This window comes from Saccopteryx leptura, chromosome 12 (genome assembly GCF_036850995.1).
Source record: "Saccopteryx leptura isolate mSacLep1 chromosome 12, mSacLep1_pri_phased_curated, whole genome shotgun sequence".
In the NCBI taxonomy this organism is placed as follows: domain Eukaryota; kingdom Metazoa; phylum Chordata; class Mammalia; order Chiroptera; family Emballonuridae; genus Saccopteryx; species Saccopteryx leptura.
Genome location: NC_089514.1, coordinates 43,728,398 through 43,752,182, shown reverse-complemented (window position 1 = coordinate 43,752,182; position 23,785 = coordinate 43,728,398). Strand labels below are relative to the sequence as shown.

General features: G+C 39.2%; 1 protein-coding gene across 2 annotated transcripts in view; it reads right to left on the bottom strand.

Annotated features, from left to right (window-relative positions):
* Positions 1-23,785, bottom strand: part of RELN (reelin) — a 649,217-nt gene that overhangs the window by 131,799 nt on the left and 493,633 nt on the right. For both annotated transcript variants that reach the window (XM_066354462.1, XM_066354463.1), the window contains exons 26-28: positions 18,224-18,395; positions 17,548-17,748; positions 2,351-2,583 (exon numbers count right to left, since the gene is read on the bottom strand). In XM_066354462.1, the coding sequence (XP_066210559.1) occupies positions 2,351-2,583; positions 17,548-17,748; positions 18,224-18,395 (606 nt within the window). The remainder of the gene's footprint in view (positions 1-2,350; positions 2,584-17,547; positions 17,749-18,223; positions 18,396-23,785) is intronic.

Sequence of the window (23,785 nt, the reverse complement as noted above, 5' to 3'; positions counted from 1 at the left end):
GTTGCATGCCCAGCCTGAGACACCAGAAAGCAGGATGAGATGGCTATCTAGCCGCAAACACAGATACGTTTTTACAGAAAAGGAAAAATATCTCAGAGAGAGAAGCCCAGAGAGTAGAACCAATGGCTGGGAAGTATAGATTAGGGAGCAGACTGTCTTAACCAAGGCAACTTTCTTGCCCTGGACATTGTTTGTGGAAGAGGGAATCACTAATAAAGCCACTACCTTGCTGGCTTTCAGAATTACCACAGCCAGGGGCTGCTATGCGCTTCCCAGTCTTTACTTTTTTTTCCTTTTTCAGTAGGAGTGTCTATTGTGGTTATCTTGTTATTGTTTCACCAATGGTGGACGTGGGTGGGGTAGATATCTTGTCTTTTTAGGTTACAGGCTTATAGATCAAGAGGAGCCATATCTAGGGGCCATGTCCATACCCTACATCTCATGATGTAGGTCATGAGATCAGTGACTTCCTGCCTGATGTTGTGATGGGATGTTTGTCCACTGAGGTCTGTAGTATAATTTTTTGAGGTATGCACATCTAAGTAACAAAGGAAGCAGAGCACACAACTAGCTTATCTAGCTAGATGACACACAGCAAATTTAATGATCATTAGGTGAAAGGTTCACAAATAGAAAGGTCTTTAAGAACTTTATGGCCCTGGCAGGTTGGCTCAGTGGTAGAGCGTCGGCCTGGCGTGCAGAAGTCCTGGGTTCGATTCCCGGCCAGGGCACACAGGAGAAGCGCCTATCTGCTTCTCTACCCCTCCCCCTCTCCTTCCTCTCTGTCTCTCTCTCCCCCTCCCTCAGCGAGCCTCCATTGGAGCAAAGATGGCCCGGGCGCTGGGGATGGCTCCTTGGCCTCTGCCCCAGGCTCTGGTGGTGACAGAGCGATGCCCCGGAGGGGCAGAGCATCGCCCCCTGGTGGGCGTGCTGGGTGGATCCCAGTCAGGCGCATGCGGGAGTCTGTCTGACTGTCTCTCCCCGTTTCCAGCTTCAGAAAAATACAAAAAAAAAAAAAGAACTTTATGCATAAGCCACTCCTATAGATTGCTGAGCTTTTATCATTATATCAGTCAGGAAAAGGTAAATTATGCTGTGGTAACAAACAACTCCCAATCTCAGTGGTTTACCCCAACAAAAGCTTATTTCTTGATTATGCTATATGTCCGCTGTAGGCTGGCAAGGAAGTCTGTTTCTTGTAGATACTCAGAGACACAGATTAATGTAAACTTCATCTTAAAACATGCTTCTAAGAAGTATAGAACATGACAAAATGTACATAGGTTCTTAAAGTCACATGCTTCATTTTCACTCATATTTCATTAGTCCATGTCAAACTTTGAAGGGTGTGGGAGTAGCATAATCCTATAATATTCTAAGAAGAAGTAAACTGAATATATGCTGAGTGGCTTTAATACATATGCCAACCGTATATTAAGTTACCTGTGCAGGAAACAGTGCAAATACACTTATTGCATTATTTCAGCTCTGCACAGAAATGGCTTGATTGAATCATGATTTAATATTATGTTCCAGAATTCAATTAGAAAGTGTCCACTTGAAGAATGTTCCTTTATCTTTCATAAAATGATAGTTATAAATACTGATCTTGTGTTACCTGCTCTACCTGGTATAAATACATGCTATATATTTATTGTAGAATACTGAGCATGAAAAAAAGCATTATTTAAAAAAAAACTCTGAAAGCGTATGTTTTCTTTCTTTCTACCCAACAATGAGATCTAAATGATCCTATATTTTCCCCGTTTCCAGGAACTAAGAGTTAAATTTATTGCCCTATTGATGAAACTAATTCACTTGAAGTTCCTGATTCATTTATCTCATTCCTCTGTCAACTGAATTTTAATCTTTTCCTCTATTGTCTTACTATTTATGGTAATAGTCATTTAAAGGGATATTTTATGTTGCAAGATATTTCAAATTGTCTATATAGGGAGACATTAATTTATCAAAAATCTATAAAAAGTAAAATATGATATAATAGTGCCTTATACTCTTTTAGTCTTTAACATCTTTTGCTCATGGCTGTACTCGAGAGCCCAGAACAGTACTCAATAAATATTTGTTGAACAAATGAATAAATGAGTGAGTGAATTTGTTTCACAAGGGTAAATGTGTGCGTGTACATACATAAACACACACCCATCCTTACTTTGGGAATTTTGTTTCAGTGCTCTTTTCCTCAAGAGTCATTATTACTCGAATAGATAAAGCTAGATTGTATGAGGTTTTTATTTAAGTTATTAAGATGCATGAAATAAAGATACTGAGATAAATGTATGCTCTCTAGAAACAGCAGCTATGGCACATAATAGAAAGGTTACTTTACCTAGATGCAAGGGTCCTTGGAATAACAATGGTGATTCTTGTCCATTCTTCAAAGTCTCCGGTGTGATACATGGTGGGCTCACTCAGCTCTCGCGAGTTTCCTTCACATCCTTTGCCTGCCGACGCTGGGTAACAGGCTTCCTTCACCAGAAACCAGGACATGCCGGCATCATGAGAGTACTGAAGAAGAACCGGGGCAGCACTACTGAACTGGGTGGCGCATCCTATGTTTAGCTATTGAAAGGAAAGGCAGAAGTAGACAAAGTTTTAGCTCCAAGTCAGCACTTAAGAAATTAGGTGCTATAGTAGCCAGTCTTACTACCGAGTCTGCCGTTAAATTGACAATGATAAGTCCTACAGCTCACTTTAACCAAGGCCCTTCCACAGGTCCTGGAATTCTTTGTTTGGGCAAGCAACAGGTGCTTTTAGTAGAGAGCTGGATCAGTTGCCCATTTTGTGAATTTCTTGGGCTTACCGGAGGAAAGAGAGAAGCACAGGAGCTGTGACATGGAGCCTTGGACAAAAGCCAAGAAATGTGTTCCTCTCCCTTCCCAGATGGTGCAAACAGAGGGAAGTCGAGCTGAGAAGCTGTCCTCTTCAGAACGAAGGTTACTTGGAGAGAGGACTGTCCTCTCTGCTTTAGTGGAACAAACATCTTTACTCAATTTTCTTGCCAAAGCCCAGTAAGGAATCATTGTCAACTTAGATGAAAGAGCTTAGTTTTTGTCACAGCATCAAATAAGTAAAGTAATCCAGAAATAAAATTGTTACTGCTTTGTGAACATACGTCGAGAAATGTCATCATAGAATAAACAACATTAAAAAAAATGCAACCTAAATCTCAATGCCCTAGCACAACTATTTGTATTTCTCTATTTTTTTTTTATCTTTTAAGCTTTATAAAGAAGGATAATATTTTTGTCATATACTTCAAGTTATCACACTTCTAGAACTTTTCTCCTACTTTCTATTGGGCCAGAGTTTAAGAGGTCAATCAGTTTATCCTTGAGACTATGCAGTAGCTTGCTCCAGCCTTTCAAAAGAAGATTCCAATAACCTCTTTATGATGGCAGTGGAGTAAGTGAAACATACACTCACCTCTGCCCAGGACCAAACTGGAATTACAACTAAATTACAGAAACATCGCAGTAAATAACCAACTGAAGACTAGCTGAAGAGAAGTCCTATAACCAAGACTTCATAGGAGAAGGACATGGAGGCTAATAAGAAGGGTGGGGATATGAAAGGGCTGCTCTGCTCCCACAGGCAGAGCTGAGGTTCTGGGAGGATGTCTCAGCTGCAAGGGGTTTGCCCTGAGAAGTGTGGGGTCTCAACCCCAAGCTGGGCTAACCAGCCCAGAGCACCAGAGACAAGAAGAGGCACCCACACAGCATCTGGCTGTGAAAATCATCAGGGTTCCTAACCTCCAGGAAGAGGTTTCTGCTAGATGCAGGCATCTTCTTAAAGGGCCAACACACAAAATTTCATTTGCAGCCAATCACCCTGGGCTCCAACAGAGGGCAAGTGTGAGGACAGGGGGTAGTCTATGGCTCTGGGTAGAGAGCTGAAGGGACAGCCACCAGGACCCCTGTGCTGAGTCACTCTCCCATATCGCAGATGCCATCTTTCTTGGGTGGAGCACTCCTCTACACACTGCATCAACCTGGAGGGAAACAACAGCCACAGCCTCTGGACTCCTGCTCATTCCACCCTGTGGAGTTCATGCTTTGCTGAGGAGTCAGTGGCCTTGGCTGGGGTGTAGACGTCTGGGCTGACTCAGGTAGTGTCTGTGACTGAGCTGTATGGCTTTGGGATACAGGCCATTGCTCTGAGAGATCTGCTTGTCCCACCCTCTGGATTCCCAGTGGCCCCACCTACTTGACTCCTGGTGGTTCCATCATGCTGAAGACTGGAAAAAATCTTTTCTTTCTTTTGTTTTTTAAAAGACTTTATTCATTTTAGAGAGGAGAGAGAGAAGTAAAGAAAAAGAGAAAGAAAGGGAGGAGGAGGAGGAGGAGGAGGAGGAGGAGGAGGAGGAGGCATCAACTCCCATCAAGCCCAGGGTTTCAAACCAGTGACCTCAGCATTTCAGGTTGACGCTAATCCACTGCGCATCCACAGGTCAGGCTGGGCAAAATCTAACACAGACTGAGTTATGTGGCTCTGAGGCAGGGGCCACAGCCCCAACCTTTTCTAAAGCCTGACCAGCACCTTTCCCTCATGGGTGATCCACTAGCCCCATCCTCCTGACTGCAGGAGGCTCTATCATGCTGAGCTTGGGTTCCTCCTGGAAAAATTTGGGACAGACTGAGTTATGTGGTGCTAGGTAGGAGCCATTTTTCCCTCAGGTGCCAGAGCAGTGCAGACCCCTCCTTCCACACAGCTAACTCTTGATCTGTTGGGCCTGACAGACTCTGCTAGCCTCAACCTGGTGACTCCATGAGGCCACATCCTGCCACAAAGGTTGTGAGCACACAGCAGATGGCAGCTAGACTTGGTATACCCTGGGACTTTGGTGAAGTGGCCTCAGACCTAGCACTGGCACTGTGTTTGAACCTGTATCAATCTTATGAACAGCTCTTGCCTCTACCAGGGGACTTACTGAGAAACTACCTCATGCAACGTGAGTACACCTGAGGCGTCTTCAGCGACTGAGCCTATCAGGAAGCTAGGCAGAGGCAGGCAGGGGCACGTCTGGGGATGCTTTGAGACTTTTGCCGACCAGCCCTCAGGCCTGGTACTGGTAAAAACTGGCATTGGCACAGAGCTTGGTCCTTCCTGCACACCCAGGTCTGGTAGAACTGGCCATAAACTGTGCATCACTTGTAGCTACAAACAGGCTGACGAGGGTCGGTCGCAGGCAGTGTCTGACATTGACCTGCACTAGTGTCCCTCCAAAAAGGCCCAGGAACAACATAGCCAGTGGCCAGCTTCAGACCACATCAAAGCAGGATCCACTAAGCTTCAAAAGAGGCATATCCAAAGGAAGATTCTGGCAGGCACCAGACCCTGCTGAGGCAGGTTCCACTTCCTGTGGTCAGCATCTGCACAGCAGCTCACAGGCTGCGGGGGGTGGAGCCTCACAGTCAACCAGCCTGGGGACTGATACCATACATGAACGGGCTAATAGCAATCAAGACTCAATTACAGCCTGACCTGTGGTGGCGCAGTGAGTCAAGCATCGACCTGGAACACTGTGGTTGCCGGTTCAAAACCCTGGGCTTGCCCAGTCAAGGCACATGGGGAGTTGACGCTTCCTGCTCTTTCCCCCTTCTCTCTCTCTCTCTCCTCTAAAATTAATAAATGAATAAATAAAAAATTAAAATAAGAAAAAATATTTAAAAAACACTCAATTACAACAATACAGCCCACATAACCCTCTCAAGGGACATTCCTGATGCACCCAGCACAGGTGATAAAGGAGACAGGACCACTGGACTCTACAGGACACCTACTCCATTAAGCCACTCTACTAAGATTGGGAGTCATAACACATCTACCTAAACACTGAAATAAACACAAAGAGGAAGCCAAGATGGGGGACAAAGAAACAGGCCCCAAATGAAAGAACAGGAAAAACCTAAAAAAAAAAAAAAAAGGAACTAAATGAAATAAAGGCAAGCAATTTATAATATATAGAGTTCAAAATAATGGTTATAAGGATGCTCAAATAATTTAGTGAGAACTAAAAGGAATTTGTGAGAACTTCAATAACACGAAAAAACATAGACACCATAAAAAAGAACCAGTCAGAAATGAAGAAGACAATATCTGAAATGAAGAATACACTGAAAGGAATAAGTAGTAGGTCAGATCAAATCAGAGACAAGGTGAAAATACCCAATCAGAGCAGAAACAAAAATTAAAAGGAGGATAAAAGGAAGATAGTTTAAGAGACCTTTGGGACAACATGAAGCGTAACAACATTTATACCATAAGGGTACCAGAAGAAGATAAAGAGCAAGGAATCAAAAATCTGTTTGAAAATATAATGACCAAAAACTTCCTGACATAGTGAAGGAAAAAAACACACAAGTCCAGGAAGTGCAGAGAGTCCCAAACGAGATGAAGACAAAGTGGCCCACACAAAGACACATCATAAATAAAAGTCAAAGTTTAAATACAAAGAGAGAATTTTAAAAGCTGCAAGAGAAAGACAGTTACCAACAAGGGAGTGCCCATAAAACTGTTAGCTGATTTCTCAACAGAAACATTTCAGGCCAGAAGAGAGTGGCATGAAATATTCAAAGTGATGAAAAGCAAGGACCTACAACCAAGGTTACTTTATTCACTAAAACTATCACTTAAAATTAAAGGAGAATAAAGAGCTTCCCAGACAGAAAAAAGCTAAAGAATTTTATTAAGACCAAACTAGTATACAAGAAATGTTAAAGGGCCATCTGTAAAAAGAAAAGAAGAAGAAAAAGAGAGAATAAGAGGAAGGAGGAGGAGAAGGAGGAGGGGGGAGGGGAAGAGGAAAGGGGAAGGGGAGAATGAGGAGGAGGAAGAAGAGAAAAAGAAAGCTAGAGTAATATAGCTAAAAAATAAAATGGCAATAAATATGTACCAATCACTAATCACTTTAAACGTAAATTGCTTAAATGCTCAAATGACACAGGGCAGCTGAACAGATAAGAAAACAAGACCCATACGTATGCCGTCTACAAGAGACCCACCTCAGAAAAAAAAGATACACAGGACTAAAAGTAAAGGAATATGAAAAGATATTTCATGCAAATAGAAAGGAAAATAAAGCTGGGGTAGCCATAGTTATATCAGACCAAATATACTCTAAAACAAAGGCTATGGTAAGAGACAAAGAAGGACACTACATAATGATAAAGGGAGCAATCCAACAAAAGGATATAAACAGTAGTGGGATTCAGCCAGTTCGAACCGGTTCAGCAGAACTGATACTTAATTTTTTTGTTGAGTTTGGAGAACCGGTTGTTAAAATGGCACTTGTAATCAGGGTTCTCTCTAAGGTGGGTGGCTGGATAGCCACCAAATGTGGAAATCACAAATTTACGTGCCTTTCTTTTTTTTTTTTTTTGTATTTTTCTGAAGCTGGAAACGGGGAGAGACAGTCAGACAGACTCCCGCATGCGCCTGACCGGGATCCACCCGGCACGCCCACCAGGGGCGATGCTCTGCCCACCAGGGGGCAATGCTCTGCCCCTCCGGGGCATTGCTCTGCCGCGACCAGAGCCATTCTAGCGCCTGGGGCAGAGGCCAAGGAGCCATCCCCAGCGCCCGGGCCATCTTTGCTCCAATGGAGCCTTGGCTGCGGGAGGGGAAGAGAGAGACAGAGAGGAAGGGGGGTGGGTGGAGAAGCAAATGGGTGCTTCTCCTATGTGCCCTGGCCGGGAATCGAACCGGGTCCCCCGCACGCCAGGCCGATGCTCTACCGCTAAGCCAACCGGCCAGGGCCCTTTCTTTCTTTCTTTCTTTCTTTTTTAATGTTTATCTGCACAACAGTATATTCTAAGCACCCATAGTAATGTTCATTTCATCCATAGTTGATAAACGTTGCAAGTGAGGATGCCAATCAAGAAGCAATATGAAAATATCTTAAATAATACTTTTATTGTTTTTTTGTCAATTATTATTTAATATTTTTTCATTAGTAATTTAAAACTCTTTCTTATAACAATCTATTTTTGTGTACCTCTTTTATTGTTCTTAAGTATTAAATGCATGAAATAATTAGCTACCTTTTGGTATATTGTTCTTTTATATACTTAACATGGGCAATAGGGCAGAAACCTGTCATTAAATTATTTGAACCCTACCACTGGATATAAACCTTGTAAACATTTATGGAGCACCTAAATATTTAAAGCAGACCTTGATGGACATAAGGAGAGAAAATGACAGTAATACAGTTATATGAGGGGATCTGAACACCCTATTGACATCAATAACTAGATCTTCCAGACTGAAAATCACCAAGAAAATGGTGGCCTTATATGACACATGACATCAGATGAATTTAATTGATATGTTCCAAGTATTTTACACCAAAGCAGCTGAATATACATTTAAACATTTTCCCCCATTGATTAGAGAGAGAGATGAAGAGAGAGAGAGGGGAAGGAAGAAAAAGAGAGTGAAGCATCAACTCATTCTTCCACTTAGTTGTTCCACCTAGTTGTGCATTCTTTGATTGCTTCTTGTATGTGCCCTGACTGGGGTTAGAATTAGTGACCTTGGTGTGCTGGGACAACACTTTATCTGCTGAGCTACCTGGCCAGGGCCTATATGTTTTTTTCATATACACAAGAAATACTTTCCAGGATAGACCACATGTTAGGACACAAAACAAGTTTCAATAAATTTAAGATTAAAATCATATCAAGCATCTCCTTTGACCATAATGGTATAAAACTAGAAATCAATCACAAGTAAAACTCAACATCATGGAGGCTAAATAACATACTACTAAACAATGAATGAGTTAACAATGAGATCAAAGAAGATATCAAAGGATACCCTGAAAGAAATGAAAATGAGAACACAACAACCCAAAATCTATGGGACATGGTGAAAGCAGTCCTAAGAGAGAAATTCATAGTATTACAAGCTTACCACAATAAAAAAGAAATATCTCAAATAAACAATCTAACTTCATTTACAGGAACTAGAAAAAGAACAAAGACCAAAGTGAATAGGAGGAATGAATAATAAAGTTCAGAGCAGAAATAAACAAAATAGAATCTAAAAAACCCCACAAAAGATCAATGAAACTAAGAGCTGATTCTATGAAAAGATAAACAAGATTGATAAATTTTCACCAGACTCATCAAGAAAAAAATAGAGGACCCAAATAAATAAAATCAAAACAAAAGAGAAGTATTAAGTGACACCAAATAAATACAGACTGTAAGAAAATATTACCAACAACTATATGCCAACAAATTGGAAAATTTATATGTAATAGAAAAATTTCTGGAAGAATCAGAGAATCTGAATAGACAGATTACAACTAGTGAAATTGAAGCAATTATAAAAGAAAATTTCCAACAAACAAAAGTTCTGGACCAGATGACTTCACAGGTGAATTTTACCAAACATTCTAAGAAGAACTAACACCAATTCTTCCCAAGCAGCTGAATATACATTCTTCCCAAACTATTCCAAAAAGCCTGACTAGGCAGTGGCGCTGTAGATAGAGCGTCAAACTGGGACACGGAGGACCCAGGTTTGAGACCCCAAGGTCGCCAGCTTGAGCGTGTGCTCATCTGGTTTGAGCAAAAATTCACCAGCTTGAGCCCAAGGTTGCTGTCTCGAGCAAGGGGTCACTCGTTCTGCTATAGCTCTACAGTCAAGGCACATAAGAGAAAGCAATCAGTGAACAACTTAGGAGCCGCAACGAGGAATGGATGGTTCTCATCTCACTCCCTTCCTGTCTGTCTGTCCCTCTCTCTGATTCTCTCTGTCTCTGTCAACACAAACACACACAGAAAAAAAAAATTGAAGAGGAGGGAAGACTCCCAAACTCATTTTATGAGGCCAGCATTATTTTAATTCCAAAACCAGATAAAGACACTACAAAGAAGGAAAATTATAGGCCCATATTCCTGATGAACATAGATGATAAAATTCTCACCAAAATATTAGCAATCAAGATCCAGCAGTACATTCAAAAGGTCATTTACCATGATCAAGTGGAATTTATTCCAGGGATGCAAGGTTGGTATAATATCCACAAACCAATAAACGTGAAACACCACCTAAATAAAATGAAGAATATGAACCACATAATTGTGTCAATAAATGCAGAAAAAGCATTTTATAAAATCCAGCACCCATTCATGATAAAAACTCTCAGCAAAGTGGGAATACAAGGAACATCTTTCACCATAACAAAGGTCATAAATGATGAACCCAAAGCCAACATTATACTCAAATGGCAAAAACTACAAGCGTTTTCCTTAAGATTGGGAACAAGACAAGAATGTCAGCTTTTAACACTCTTATTCAACATAGTACTGAAAGTCCTAGCCACAGCAATCATACTAAAAGAAGAATGAAAAAGGCAACCAAATTGAAAAGGAAGAAGTAAAACTGTCATTATTTGCAGATGACATGATATGGTATATAGAAGCTCTAAAGATTCCACCAAAAAAATCACTAGAACTGTTAAGTGAATTTAGTAAAGTAGCAGGATACAAAAGAAATATTCAGAAATTAGTTGCATTTGTATACACCAATAATGAACTATCAGAAAAGGAAACTAAGAAAACAATCCCATTTACAACTGCATAAAAAACTAAGAAATAAATTTAACCAAGGATATAAAAGACTTGTTCTTAAAAATTGTAAGACATTGAAGAAAGATATTGTAGTAGAAGCATATAAGATGTTCATGGATAGGAAGAATATCATTAAAACATCCATACTACCCAAAGCAATCTATAGATTTAATGCAAATCCTTTCAAGATACCAATGTTGTATTTCACAAACTAGAACAAATGTTCCAAAAAATTTATATGAACCACAAAAGACCCTAAATAGCCACAGAAATCTCTAGAAAGAACAAGGTTGGAGGAATCATGCTACCTGGTATCAAACTATACTGCAAGGCCACAGTAATCAAACAGCATGGTATTGACATAAAAAACAAACGTATAAATCCATGGAACAGAATAGAGCACCCAGAAATAAAACCATGCTGTTATGGTCAATTAATAATTTACAAAGGAGCCAAAAACATACAATGGCATAAAGACAGTTTATTCAATAAATGGTGTTGAGAAAACATGACAGTTATGTGCGAAAAAAGGAAACTAGACCACCTTCTTACACTTATACACAAGAATAAGCTCAAAATTAATTAAAGAATTAAATAGTAGATTTGAAACCATAAAAATCATAAAAGAAAACATATGCAATAAAATCTCGAACATTTATTGTAGGAATTTCCCCCCTGATATATTGCGTTGGGCAAGAAAAACAAAAGGAGAAATAAATGGTACCACATCAAACTAAAATGTTTTGCACAGCAAAGGAAGCCATCAACAAAACGAAAGACAACCCACTGAATGGGAGAACATACTTGCCAATGATACATCTGATAAGGGGTTAATATCCAAAATTTATAAAGAACTTTTAAAATGCAACAACAAAAAATAAACAATCCAATTAAAAACTGGGCTAAGGACCTGAATAGATATTTCTCCAAAGATACAGAGATGGTCAATAGACATATGAAAAGATGTTCAACATCACTAATAATCAGAGAAATGCATATTAAAACCACAACGAGAGATCATCCCACACTTGTCAGAATGGCTATCTTCAACAGACTAGAAAGTGCTGGTCAGGATGTGGAGAAAAGAAAACTCTTGTGCACTATTGTTTGGAACACAGATTGATGCAGCCACAGTGGAAAGCAGTATGTAGTTACCTTAAAATATTAAAAATGGAACTGCCTTATGACCTAGTGACTCTACTTCTGGGACTTCCCCCCCCCCCAAAACCCAAAACACTAATTTGAAAGAATATATGCACATGTATGTTCACCGCAGTGTTATTTACAAGAATTAATGCTTGGAAGCAGCCCAAGTGCCCATCAGTAGATGAGTGGGTAAAAAAGCTGTGGAAATCTTACCATTTGTAACAGCATGGATGGACAGGAGAGCATTATGCTAAGTGAAATAAGCCAGTCAGAGAAAGATAAGTACTATATGATTTCATTAATATGTGGAATATAATGAACAAAATAAACTAGCAAACAAAATAGAAATAGACTCATAGATACAGAAAACAGACTGACGGCTGTCAGAGGAGCAGGGGCTAGGTGGAAAAGGTGAAGAAATTAAGCAAAAAACACACAAAACACCTATAGACACAGACAACACTATGGTAATTAACAGAGGCAAAGGGGGTAGGGGGAGGTAGGCGAGGGTAGGAGGGGATAAATGGAAGGAGACTTGACTGGGTGGTGAACACACAATACAATGTGCAGATGATGAATTAAATAACTGTACACCTAAAGCCTATATAATTTCATTAACCAATATCACCTCAATGAGGTCAATAAAAAAAGGAAGTTTCCATATTTTCCTTAGTTTAATAGACCTAGAAAGCATCTTTGGAAGAATTTACAATTTGGCTAGTAAAAATTTTACTGTAATTCATAAATCCAAGTTTATATAGATAAAAGTCAAGACTATACCTATAAACTTGACCCTCTCAGATGTGTGATTAAACTCTTCTAACACAAATTACTTTTAATACATTACATCATAGCCTTTGGCTGCCAGGCAGTGAGAGCAGTCACACTGGGCACAACACATAGTTAGCATTTTATCTTGGACTTACTAGGACGGCCATTGTTTGTAATGTTGGTGAACCAATGGAGCTTTCAGTTTTGTAACAAGTTTGAGCTTTTTAAAATGGATTATTTGGTCTGCCTTTTAACTGTTGATGTTTTTTAGGATTCAATTGTTGGCTTTCCTATCTTTTTACTCTATACATTCTCCCTAATCTCATTCACAATCATAATTTCAAATTCTATTTGAACACCTATGACTCTCAGACATGGCCTCTATACAGCTCTCTGGACAATGCCCATAACTGCTTCTCGTGCATTTCCATTTCAGCCGTCCAGGGCATCCAGACTCCACAAGTTCCCATCTGTTCCCATCATCCCCCGCCCTAAAACTATTCCTCCCTTTCTTGTATTTCCAGTTTCAGTGACTGGAGCCAGAGATGTAGGAGTTGTTCTAGAATCCATTCTATCACTCAATAGGTCACCAATAAATCACTTGTTGACTCTACCCTTTTAACATCTCTCATATCCACCTACTTGTCTTTACAACCTTAAGCTATGCTTTAGTCTGGCCTCCTCATTTCTTTGACAACTGCTCTTGAATTCTTACTTTACTCAAAATAGTCAAAAGTCCCAGCACTTTCCTCTGCCCTCCACGATCAGAGAAGCCCAGCTTTGCATCACCTCTCACCTGGATCACTACAACAGTTGCCCAGCTGGTCTTTCCGTCTCTGCCATTGTCTCTGCTAGTGAAGTTCCAGCGCAGTCACAGGAGTGATTCTTTAAAAGCCTGAGTCAGAATATGTCACTCTTCTGTTAGTCATTTTATTTGCAGCACAAAAGTGACTGCCCTGGTCTTTCCACCTCTCTCCCTTTTCTCACTCTCTTGGCTCTAGTTATAGTGGCATCCTTATGATTTCTTCCACTTTCCCAAGCACACTTTTATTTCAGGGATTTTTTTTACTTTTTATTATCTATGTCTGGAATGCTATTTCCAAGATAGCTGCATGACTCACTCCTTCATTTTTTAAAAGGTCTCAACTTAAAAGTAATTTTATTAGTAAGGTTAACCTGACAACCCTTTAAAAATGGTAACCTCCCTCCTACACTTTGGTGTACACTCTCTATTCCTATTTCTTTCCAGAGCCTAGAACAGACGCTGGCACTAGTAGAGGCTTTAGAGATATTTGCTGAATAAACGAATGAATGTACTTGATGATTCCAGTTTCCCCTTCTGTTAACACCCATACAGCTGCCAGAATAACCTTTTTAAAACACAGGTCAGATTCTTGCATTCAATGGATTAAAAATCTTCCTGAAGGAAAAGAAAGAAGCCAGAGATCTTCTACCTGACTTCAAATTATACTATAAAGCCACAATAATCAAAACAGCATGGTATTGGCAGAAAAACAAACACACAAATCAATGGAACAGAGTCGAAAGCCCAGAAATAAAACCACATATATATGGACAAATCATCATCAACAAAGGAACCAAAAACACACAATGAAGAAAAGAAAGCCTCTTCAATTAATGGTGCTGGGAAAATTGAAAAAACATGCAAAAGAATGAAACTTGACTACAGTTGGTCTGCCAACACAAAAATTAATTCAAAATGCATCAAAGATCTAAATTTAAGACCTGAAACAATAAATTACACAAAAGAAAACATAGGTATTAAGCTCATGGACCTTGGCTGTAGAGAACAATTTATGAATCTGACCCCAAAGGCACGGGAAGTAAAGGAAAAAAATAAATGAACGGGACTATATTAAACTAAAAAGCTTCTCTGCACAGCAAAAGAAGCCAATAACGAAACAAATGGCAGACAACTAAATGGGAGGTCTGATAAGGGGTTAATATCCAAAATATACAAAGAACTCACAAAGCTCAGCAACAAACAAGCAAACAATCCAATTAAAAAATGGGGAGAGGACCTGAACAGACACTTCTCCTAAGAGGGCATACAACTGGCCAACAGGTATATAAAAAGATGCTCAACTTCACTAGCTAGTCAAGAAATGCAAATCAAAACTACAATGAGATATCACCTCACACCTGTTAGAGTAGCTATTATCAACAAGACAGGTAATAACAAGTGCTGGAGAGGCTGTGGAGAAAAAGGAATCCTCATTCACTGCTGGTGGGAATGCAAAATGGTATAGCCATTATAGAAGAAAGTATGGTGGTTCCTCAAAAAATTAAGAATAGAATTATCTTATGACCTAGCAATCCTTCTACAGGGTATCTACCTCCAAAACTTGAAAACACTGGTATGTAAAGACACATGCACCCCCATGTTCATCACAGCATTATTCACAGTGGCCAAGACTTGGAAACAACCAAAGTCCCTTGATAGAGGATTGGATAAAGAAAATATGGTACCTATATACAATGGAAACAGCCATAAGAAACGATGACATAGTGACATTTACGACAACATGTATGGACCCTGAGAACATTATACTGAGTGAAATAAGTAAATCAGAAAAAGCTAAGAACTGTATGATTTCTCACATAGGTGGGATATAAACTGAGATGTATGAACATATATAAAAGTGAAGTGGTTACCGGGAGAAGCGAACATGGGGGAAAGGGAAGGGGACCTGAATGAATGGGAATGGGGGAGGGGTGGGGAGAATGGTGGAAAGAGGGACAAATATATGGTGACAGAAAATGATTTGACTTTGGGTGATGGGTATACAACATAATCAACAGTTCAAATGCTATAGAAATGGTCACCTGAAACCTATATACTCTTATTGATCAATGTCACCCTGTTAATTTTCTAAATAAAATTTAAAACTCATTGCTCTTGAGTTAACGTCCAAGTGGCTTAGTGTGTTATATAAAGCCAATTAGGATCCGCTTTGTCTGTCACCTCTGTGGTACATTTTCCAAACTTGTTAAAGTCTCCAAATTTTCCATTCTCATTTGTACTTTCATATATTTGCACATTCTGTTCTCTCTTACTGAAATTCCTCCCCCTCCATTTTTCAGCTGGCTAAGTCTCTGAATTTCCAGAGACTTCCAATTTCAACTCATCGATCCATCGACCCATCAATTGATCGATCGATTGACCCATCCAACATATTTTTGGAGCAGCTGTCACCTGCCAGGCACTCTGCTAGGTACTCCTGTAGCCTCCAGAGCCTGTTTCTACCACGGTATGTTTGTGACTGCACGAGAGTGTTTACTTTTCTGGCTCACTTACTAGTTTCTGAGATCCATGAGGGCCAGGACCACATTATTAGGACCAAGTTCTAGAACTTAATGTTTGACATGCACATAAATGTACCGGTACTGTGCATTTTTGTACAAATGATACCAAGTACTTACATACGCCAAATATATGTTAACTGTTAATCCCTGAATGACCCATAATACATTTCTATTATTAAATAACAGCCAAAAATCAATAGTCTTCTCATGGTGTGATCTGAGAATTGAAATATTTCTTAGGCATCATGCATTCTTAGATTGTTTCAATACCTGATGTATTTAATGATATTTTTTTTATTTAGATTTTATAAACTTCAGAATATTATCTTGCAGATTTTAATACCTATATTACCCTGATTTTATGACTAATTAAACAAAAAGGGTACTTGATGAGAAACAGCATAGTATTCTGGTAATGCATTTACCATAGTTGTTATGCTGTTACCACTTTAGGCAGTACCATCAAATTACCATAAAGTCATATACTATTATTAATGGTTTTTCCATTGTAGTTTAGCATCAAAATCTAAACAGAGAAGGTTAACAGTTCACTAATCAACTACCTTGTAAACAGACCAGTGGAAATTATATTTGAAGAGCTGCCTATAAACATCTGATCTCTTTAATAATTTCATTTGTAAATTATTTAGCATCTGTATCCTGCCGTTATGTAAGGACCATGTAGTTGTGCTAGCTCATTAAAACTGCATTACTTTCGACCTCAGAATTCACCAATGGGATTTTATCATAAACACAATGAAATTTTGATTAGGCTTCTGAAAAAAGAACATGTCAAAGTAAATACTTGCTCTATATGTTGACATGTTATCATAATGCTGAAAAACAACAAGCTTTTAAAAGAGCAATGACAATTAAAAACTTATAGAATCAATGGAAGAAAAATACTTTAAAAATGCTATAGTAAAAACATAAAATAACTCACAAGTCCTAAGAGCACCAGTGAGCTAAAAGGGGAAACTTATTTATTACCATTCAGAATCTAGAAAATTATTACATCACAATTAGATTGTAATCCCAAAAGTCAATTTTCTTTTCTTATATTATACATACATATATATATTTAATTTAATTTAATTTTTTTTTGTGTGTGGATGTGTGACAGAGACAGAGAGAGTCAGAGAGAGGGACAGATAGGGACAAACAGAAACGAAGAGAGATGAGAAGCATCAATTATCAGTTTTTCGTTGCAACACCTTAGTTGTTCATTAATTGCTTTCTCATATGTGCCTTGACTGGGGTCTACAACACACCGAGTGAACCCTTGCTCGAGCCAGCGACCTTGGGCTCAAGCTGGTGAGCTTTTGCTCAAACCAGATGAGCCCGCGCTCAAGCTGGCGACCTCGGGGACTCAAATCCAGGTCCTCTGTGTCCCAGTCCCACGCTCTATCTACTGCGCCACCGCCTCGTCAGGCCAATTTTCTTTTTAATTCTTGTAGAGTTCCATGAGCACTTAAAGAAATATGATGACATAGTTACAACTTCTAGGACTTATTAAAAAAAAAAGATAAGCTGTTTCCTTATGAGTAGAGCTAAAAAGCTTTGCCATTTTAAGATTATTGAACCTTTGTTCGAGTCCCTTTGTTAACAGCGTATGAAAAATGTGTGTTCTTTGTCAACTTATAAATACAGAAGATGTCTTGCCCCTTGACCTGCCCGGGAAGCAGTTCTGAGTAAATACCTTGAACTGCAGCACATATCCAGGTTTCAGAGTCAGATCTCGAGTCACTGCGAACCGGTCCCCATCTGACTTTCCAAATACCATGGCTGACGGCGTGGCAGAGCAGAAAGTTTCATTTTTAACCATTCCTTCATTAGCTAACATCAACCACACGCTCATTTGATTCATAGGGTAGTCAAAAGCTGGCTTCTCATAAAAGTTCTAGTAGAAACAATACAAACAACAGAGAAAGATAATTTGATGTTTTTGAAAACAAGAAAGGAATTTTCAGTTTATGACATGCAGAGCTATGCACCACTTGTATTTTTAGGAAAATACAGCAGAATCTCTGATTTAACTAATTTTTTTTCACTGCCATGAATTTTTCCTTTAGATGATTTAACAATTGATAATATTTTGCCATTGCATATCTAATTTTATAAACACACTAATAATCATATTTGAGGACTTGGTTAGACTTCATACTTCAATCTTTTCTATATCTAAATAATCTGAGAACTAGTAGCAAAAACAGTTAACAAAAAATTAAAAGCAAACAGAAAAGGTAAGTGCAAGCACAGAAACCTTATGTTGCATGTTCATTTGTCAAGCACTAAATCCTTGGGGAAGTGAGAAGTTCTTGAACCTTATCCACTTTTACAATTGCCTCCTCCAAGTTCAGACATGGGAAAATTACCTGGGGTAAAGTCGGGTTGACAACTGGGATGATCTGCTTTTGCCTTTCTGACAGAATGATGATATCATCGACCGCCCACTGGTCATAGTCCTCCCCCGAGAACACAGGCTGCCACCAGCGGAACCTGGTGCAGGCGGTCTTGGCAACCTCCGGAAGCTCCAGATAGACAAATCTGCATAACAACAAATCACTCGTGGTTAGAAAAGAAAAGCTGTGTCTTCCTTAGCAGCTGTAAACAAACAAGAATAGCAATAAGAGAAAGTTTCGTTTTGTTTGCTGTCTTGGCATTTTAGAAAAACTTCTAAGTTTAATAGGTCAGACAGGAGGATTCAGGTGTGAGCAGGGTTAGTCCTGGACCTGTTGACTCCACTTGAAACTGCATCTTTGGAGGCAACTGTGTTCAATTCACTGAACAATTTCTTTTGACTACCATGACAATGGTTATAATGTTTACAAGAAATGCCCAGAAAAACCTGTTCCTTCGTATGTTATTGTATTAAAATAGCATTCAAAATTTTGTCAAAGCCATTCTCACTGTGGGAAAACCAATTTGCACTAAAAGTGAAATATAACTCCCCTATAATCTACTGTATGGAGTTGGCCTTTGTTAAAATCATTATGTATATCACTGATGTATATCATTAAAACATGTGATCTTTCCCATAGGTGAGATATATGCAAGTATCCTTCAGTTTAAAATATAACATTATTTCATAAGCAGCTTCTCATGTCAGTAACATGATTTCGTAAAGTCACACTACTGTCTATATCAGGGGTCCCCAAACTACGGCCCACGGGCCACATGTGGCCCCCTAAGGCCATTGATCCAGCCCCCGCCGCACTTCCAGAAGGGGCACCTCTTTCATTGGTAGTCAGAGAGGAGCACATTGACCATCTCATTAGCCAAAAGCAGGCCCATAGTTCCCATTGAAATACTGGTCAGTTTGTTGATTTAAATTTACTTGTTCTTTATTTTAAATATTGTATTTGTTCCCGTTTTGTTTTTTTACTTTAAAATAAGATATGTGCAGTGTGCATAGGGATTTGTTCATAGTTTTTTTTATAGTCCGGCCCTCCAGCAGTCTGAGGGACAGTGAACTGGCCCCCTGTGTAAAAAGTTTGGGGACCTCTGGTCTATATCATTCTCCATCTGACAGATATGCTATTATTTAATTCACCTTCCCCTGTTATAAAGAGTTCTGTGATGAAAATCTGGATGCATAAAGCTTGATCTACACCTCAGTTCATTTCTTAAGGTAAGATTCCTAGAAACAGAATCGCCAGGTCAAAGAAACTGGTCATGTTTGAGGCTCCTGAATTTTCCAGTTCCTCTCTGGGTCACCACTGTGCAGGGTGACACAGAGTGCCTGTCCTGCTGCCCCGTGTGGAGAGAGCACTAGGCATTACCTTTAAAAAACTGACGACTGTTGAAAAAATTATATCTTTTTTTTTTTTTTTTCTGAAGCTAGAAACGGGGAGGCAGTCAGACAGACTCCCGCATGCGCCCGACCGGGATCCACCTGGCACGCCCACCAGGGGGTGATGCTCTGCCCATCCGGGGCGTCATTCTGTTGCGACCAGAGCCACTCTAGCGCCTGAGGCAGAGGCCAAGGAGCCATCCCCAGTTCCCGGGTCAACTTTGCTCCAGTGGAGCCTTGGCTGCGGGAGGGGAAGAGAGAGACAGAAAGGAAGGAGAGGGGGAGGTGTGAAGAAGCAGATGGGTGCTTCTCCTGTGTGCCCTGGCCGGGAATCGAACCCGGGACTCCTGCACGCCAGGCCAATGCTCTACCACTGAGCCAACTGGCCAGGGCGAAAAATTATATCTTTATTACTGCAACAGAGGTTGGATATTCATATTTTATGAAAATCTAGGTTTTCTCTTTTGTAACATCTACTCATTCTTTTTACCCATTTTTTATCAGGATATTGGTGCTTTTCCTGATAGTTTGTATAAGCTCTTTATAACAACTTTGCTCCTCTGTTTCTCAAAATGGTTGCAAATATTTTTTCAAGCTGCTGTTTTCCTTCTTTTCATTTCTTTCTGTGTTTTTTGGCATAAATGCAGTTTTATATTTGCATATATAGTATGTCTCTTTCTTTGTCAATTCTTCCACTGAATTTACGTTTAGAAAGTTTAAGTCTTTCCCCAAAATTTGCTAGTAATCTAAATGTTTAAATATTTAACTAGTCTTCAGCAGTTTTTAATGATGTAAGGTGATTAAATGGATATTTTCTGAGCATTGACATATCATTTTCTAACACCAGTTGACTGAATACCATTTCTTCTTCACTGATGGTTGATGCATCACATACACATGCTTATATATCTGTGTCAATTTCTGGGTCATCTACTTGGCTTTATTTTTTGTTCTATCTTTCCATGTCCAGTATCATCCCCTTTTAGTTATCTAGTTATTTTAATTATTAACATATTTGAATATCATGTAGAGCATTCCTCTATTTTTTCCCTAAAAATTTAAGCTATTTTTTTGCTAGTTTATATTTCTAGATGTAAAGTTGCAAAAGCATATCACTAGGATTTAACCAAAAGTGCATTAAACATAAGTGAAAAGATATCCATGTCACAATATTTAGTTTTTCTATCCAGAATGCAGTGTTATTTTCCATTCATTTTTTAAAATTTCTATAGGAAGTCTTATTTTTACAGAGATTCCCAGAATTGTATGTTAAAGTTATTCCTCGTATGTATTTATGTATTAGCCACTATAAATTGGGTCTTTTTGTGATATCTTCCAACTCAGAGTTTCTTAACCGTTTCAGTGTCATATACTCTTTGAAAAATCTGGTGAAATATTCTGGCCCTAAAGAAATAGTCCCATAAAAATAAAGTTAAATATTTCTAGAATTTTTATCTATAGAATAGTCACTTCACTGAATGCTCAATAATTTCCAAATTGACAGTGATATCACTTGGTAAAATAATTTGAATTATTTTAAATTGTTTCTAAGTCAGTGTGGTGCCATTACAATTCCCTCTCTCCTTTAGTGGGGCATCTCACCAGGTTCCATCTCCCCCTCACCAGTCCTGACTTTCTCCCTGGATGTTCTAGTTCATGTTTAACCACTTTCCTCTTCTCTGGTTACATATATCCTAGAAGAAATGTTTTTGGCTTGACCAGGTGGTGGCACAGTGGATAGAGCATCAGACTGGGATGCAGAGGACCCAGGTTCGAAACCCTGAGGTCACCGGCTTGAGCACGGGCTCAGCAACTTGAGCGAGGGGTCGCTGGCTTAAGTGTGGGATCACAGACATGACCCCATGGTCACTGGCTTGAGCCCAAAAGTCACTGGCTTGAGCAAGGGGTCACACGCTCTGCTGTAGTCCTCCGGTCAAGGTACATATGAGAAAGCAATCAATGAACAACTAAGTAGCAGCAACAAAAAACTGATGCTTCTCAGCTCTCTTCCTTCCTGTCTGTCCCTCTCTCTGTCTTTCTCATTATCTCTGTCACACACAAAAAAGAAAGAAATGCTTTTGGTTGGTCATCTGCATGTCTATTTCTGTTATGTTATGGAAAGTCCTGTCCCATTTAAATTACTCAATGTTTTAAAACAATAAATGTATGAACCTTCAGTATAAAAATAACTATATTTTAAGTAGCATTTAAATAATATTTAATTTGTAAAAATTGAATCAATCTATTCTTCAATAATTTTTTTCAATAAAACAGGGTTCAGTTGTAAAATGCAAAACAGAAACAACTTTAGTATGTTAAAGCTCAATAATGAGTGGTTAATATATATATATATATATAAATTTTGTTTGTGTCAAAGTGCAAATACAGAGATTATATAAAGAAATACACTAAAGGTGTTATTCTTTTTTTGTGTGTGACAGAGACAGAGAGAAACAGAGAAACAGGATAGATAGGGACAAACAGACAGAAAGGGAGAGAGATGAGAAGCATCAATTCTTCATTGAGGTCTTTAGTTGTTCATTGATTGATTTCTCATATGTGTCCTGACCAGGGGGCTACAGCAGACCAAGTGACTCCTTGCTCAAGCCAGTGACCTTGGGCTCAAGCTGGTGAGCCTTGCTCAAACCAGATGAGTCTGCACTCAAGCCAGCAACCTTGGGGTCTTGAACCTGGGTCCTCCACATCCCAGTCCAACGATCTACCCACTACGCCACTGCTTGGTCAGGCTAAAGGTGTTATTCTTGAGTAGATGTTAATAAAATATAAAGTACAAATACAGATTTTAAAAGTGCTACATAATTGCAAAATAACTAATGTAAACATCGATAAATGCACTGATTGCCTGATACAGATATTAGTATTAAACATGAGTCATTTTCCCAAACTCCTTAACAGTCTTTACCTAAGACATTTTATTTCACAGATTCACCATCTATCAAAGTAAAGACAGGGATGGGCCAGTGAAAAGGGTTATAAAATCCAATCTCCACAGATTCATCCATATGCCATCTAGAATTAGCCTTGGGTGCAGCAATATAAACACTTTTGACAAAATCTATCTTGCTATTAAATCTAACAGATGAACATTAACCCGTTGAGTAGCAAGTTTTTTTCATGCTTGCTGACCCCCAGGAGTGAGTTTATTTTCAAAAAATGAAATTAGTTCCAGTTTCAGTTTTATTAACTTAAAATAATGTTTGTTTGATACCAATTTTTGGAAACAAGAACATACATTTGCCATTTTTAAATGTTGCCTTACACATTTTTAAAATAAATTGATCATACTCTGGACAGGAGGTGCGAGGACATACACAAACATTTGTACTACTCATTTTAGAGAAAAGAAGGGGGGGAATGAGGAATCGATTTGTTGTTCCACTTATTTATGCACTCATTGGTTGAATTTTGTATGTGCCCCGACTGGGGATTGAACCTACAACTTTAGTGTATCAGGAAGATGCTCTAACCCAGTGGTACCCAACCTTTTTTGGGCCCCGGACCGGTTTTATGTAAGAAAATATTTTCACGGACTGGCCTTTTGGGTGGGACGGATAAATGTATCACGTGACCGAGACAAGTGTCAAGAGTGAGTCTTAGACGGATGTAACAGAGGGAATTTGGTTATTTTTTAAAAAATAAAACATCGTTCAGACTTAAATATAAATAGAACGGAAATAATGTAAGTTATTTATTCTTTCTCTAAAAACTGGTACCAAATGGGCCACGGATCGGTACCGGTCCGCGGCCTGGGGGTTGGGGACCACTTGCCTAAACCAACTGAGCTATGGGGCCAGGGCCCAAATGAATATACTTTGTGTGTGCATTAAAAAAACCTCAGAAATACTTGGAATATCCCTATGTCACAGTTTCTTTGGGAAAGCAATGGTCAGTTGTCTTACTTTTCTTCTAGTCACATTTTCTCTCAAATTCTTTAAAAATTCAAATACAAATATAAATGCTTTCTTTCCAGAAACTTAAATGACATGAAATGTGTATATATTAGGCTATCACTCATACCAGGCATTGACAAGTTTGTCTCTTTTTGTCACAGCTAGCGGCATTTTGGAAACACTTCAACAACAGTGAGCCTCGACCGTTCCTGGAAAGCGGAGGAAGGCCCGGT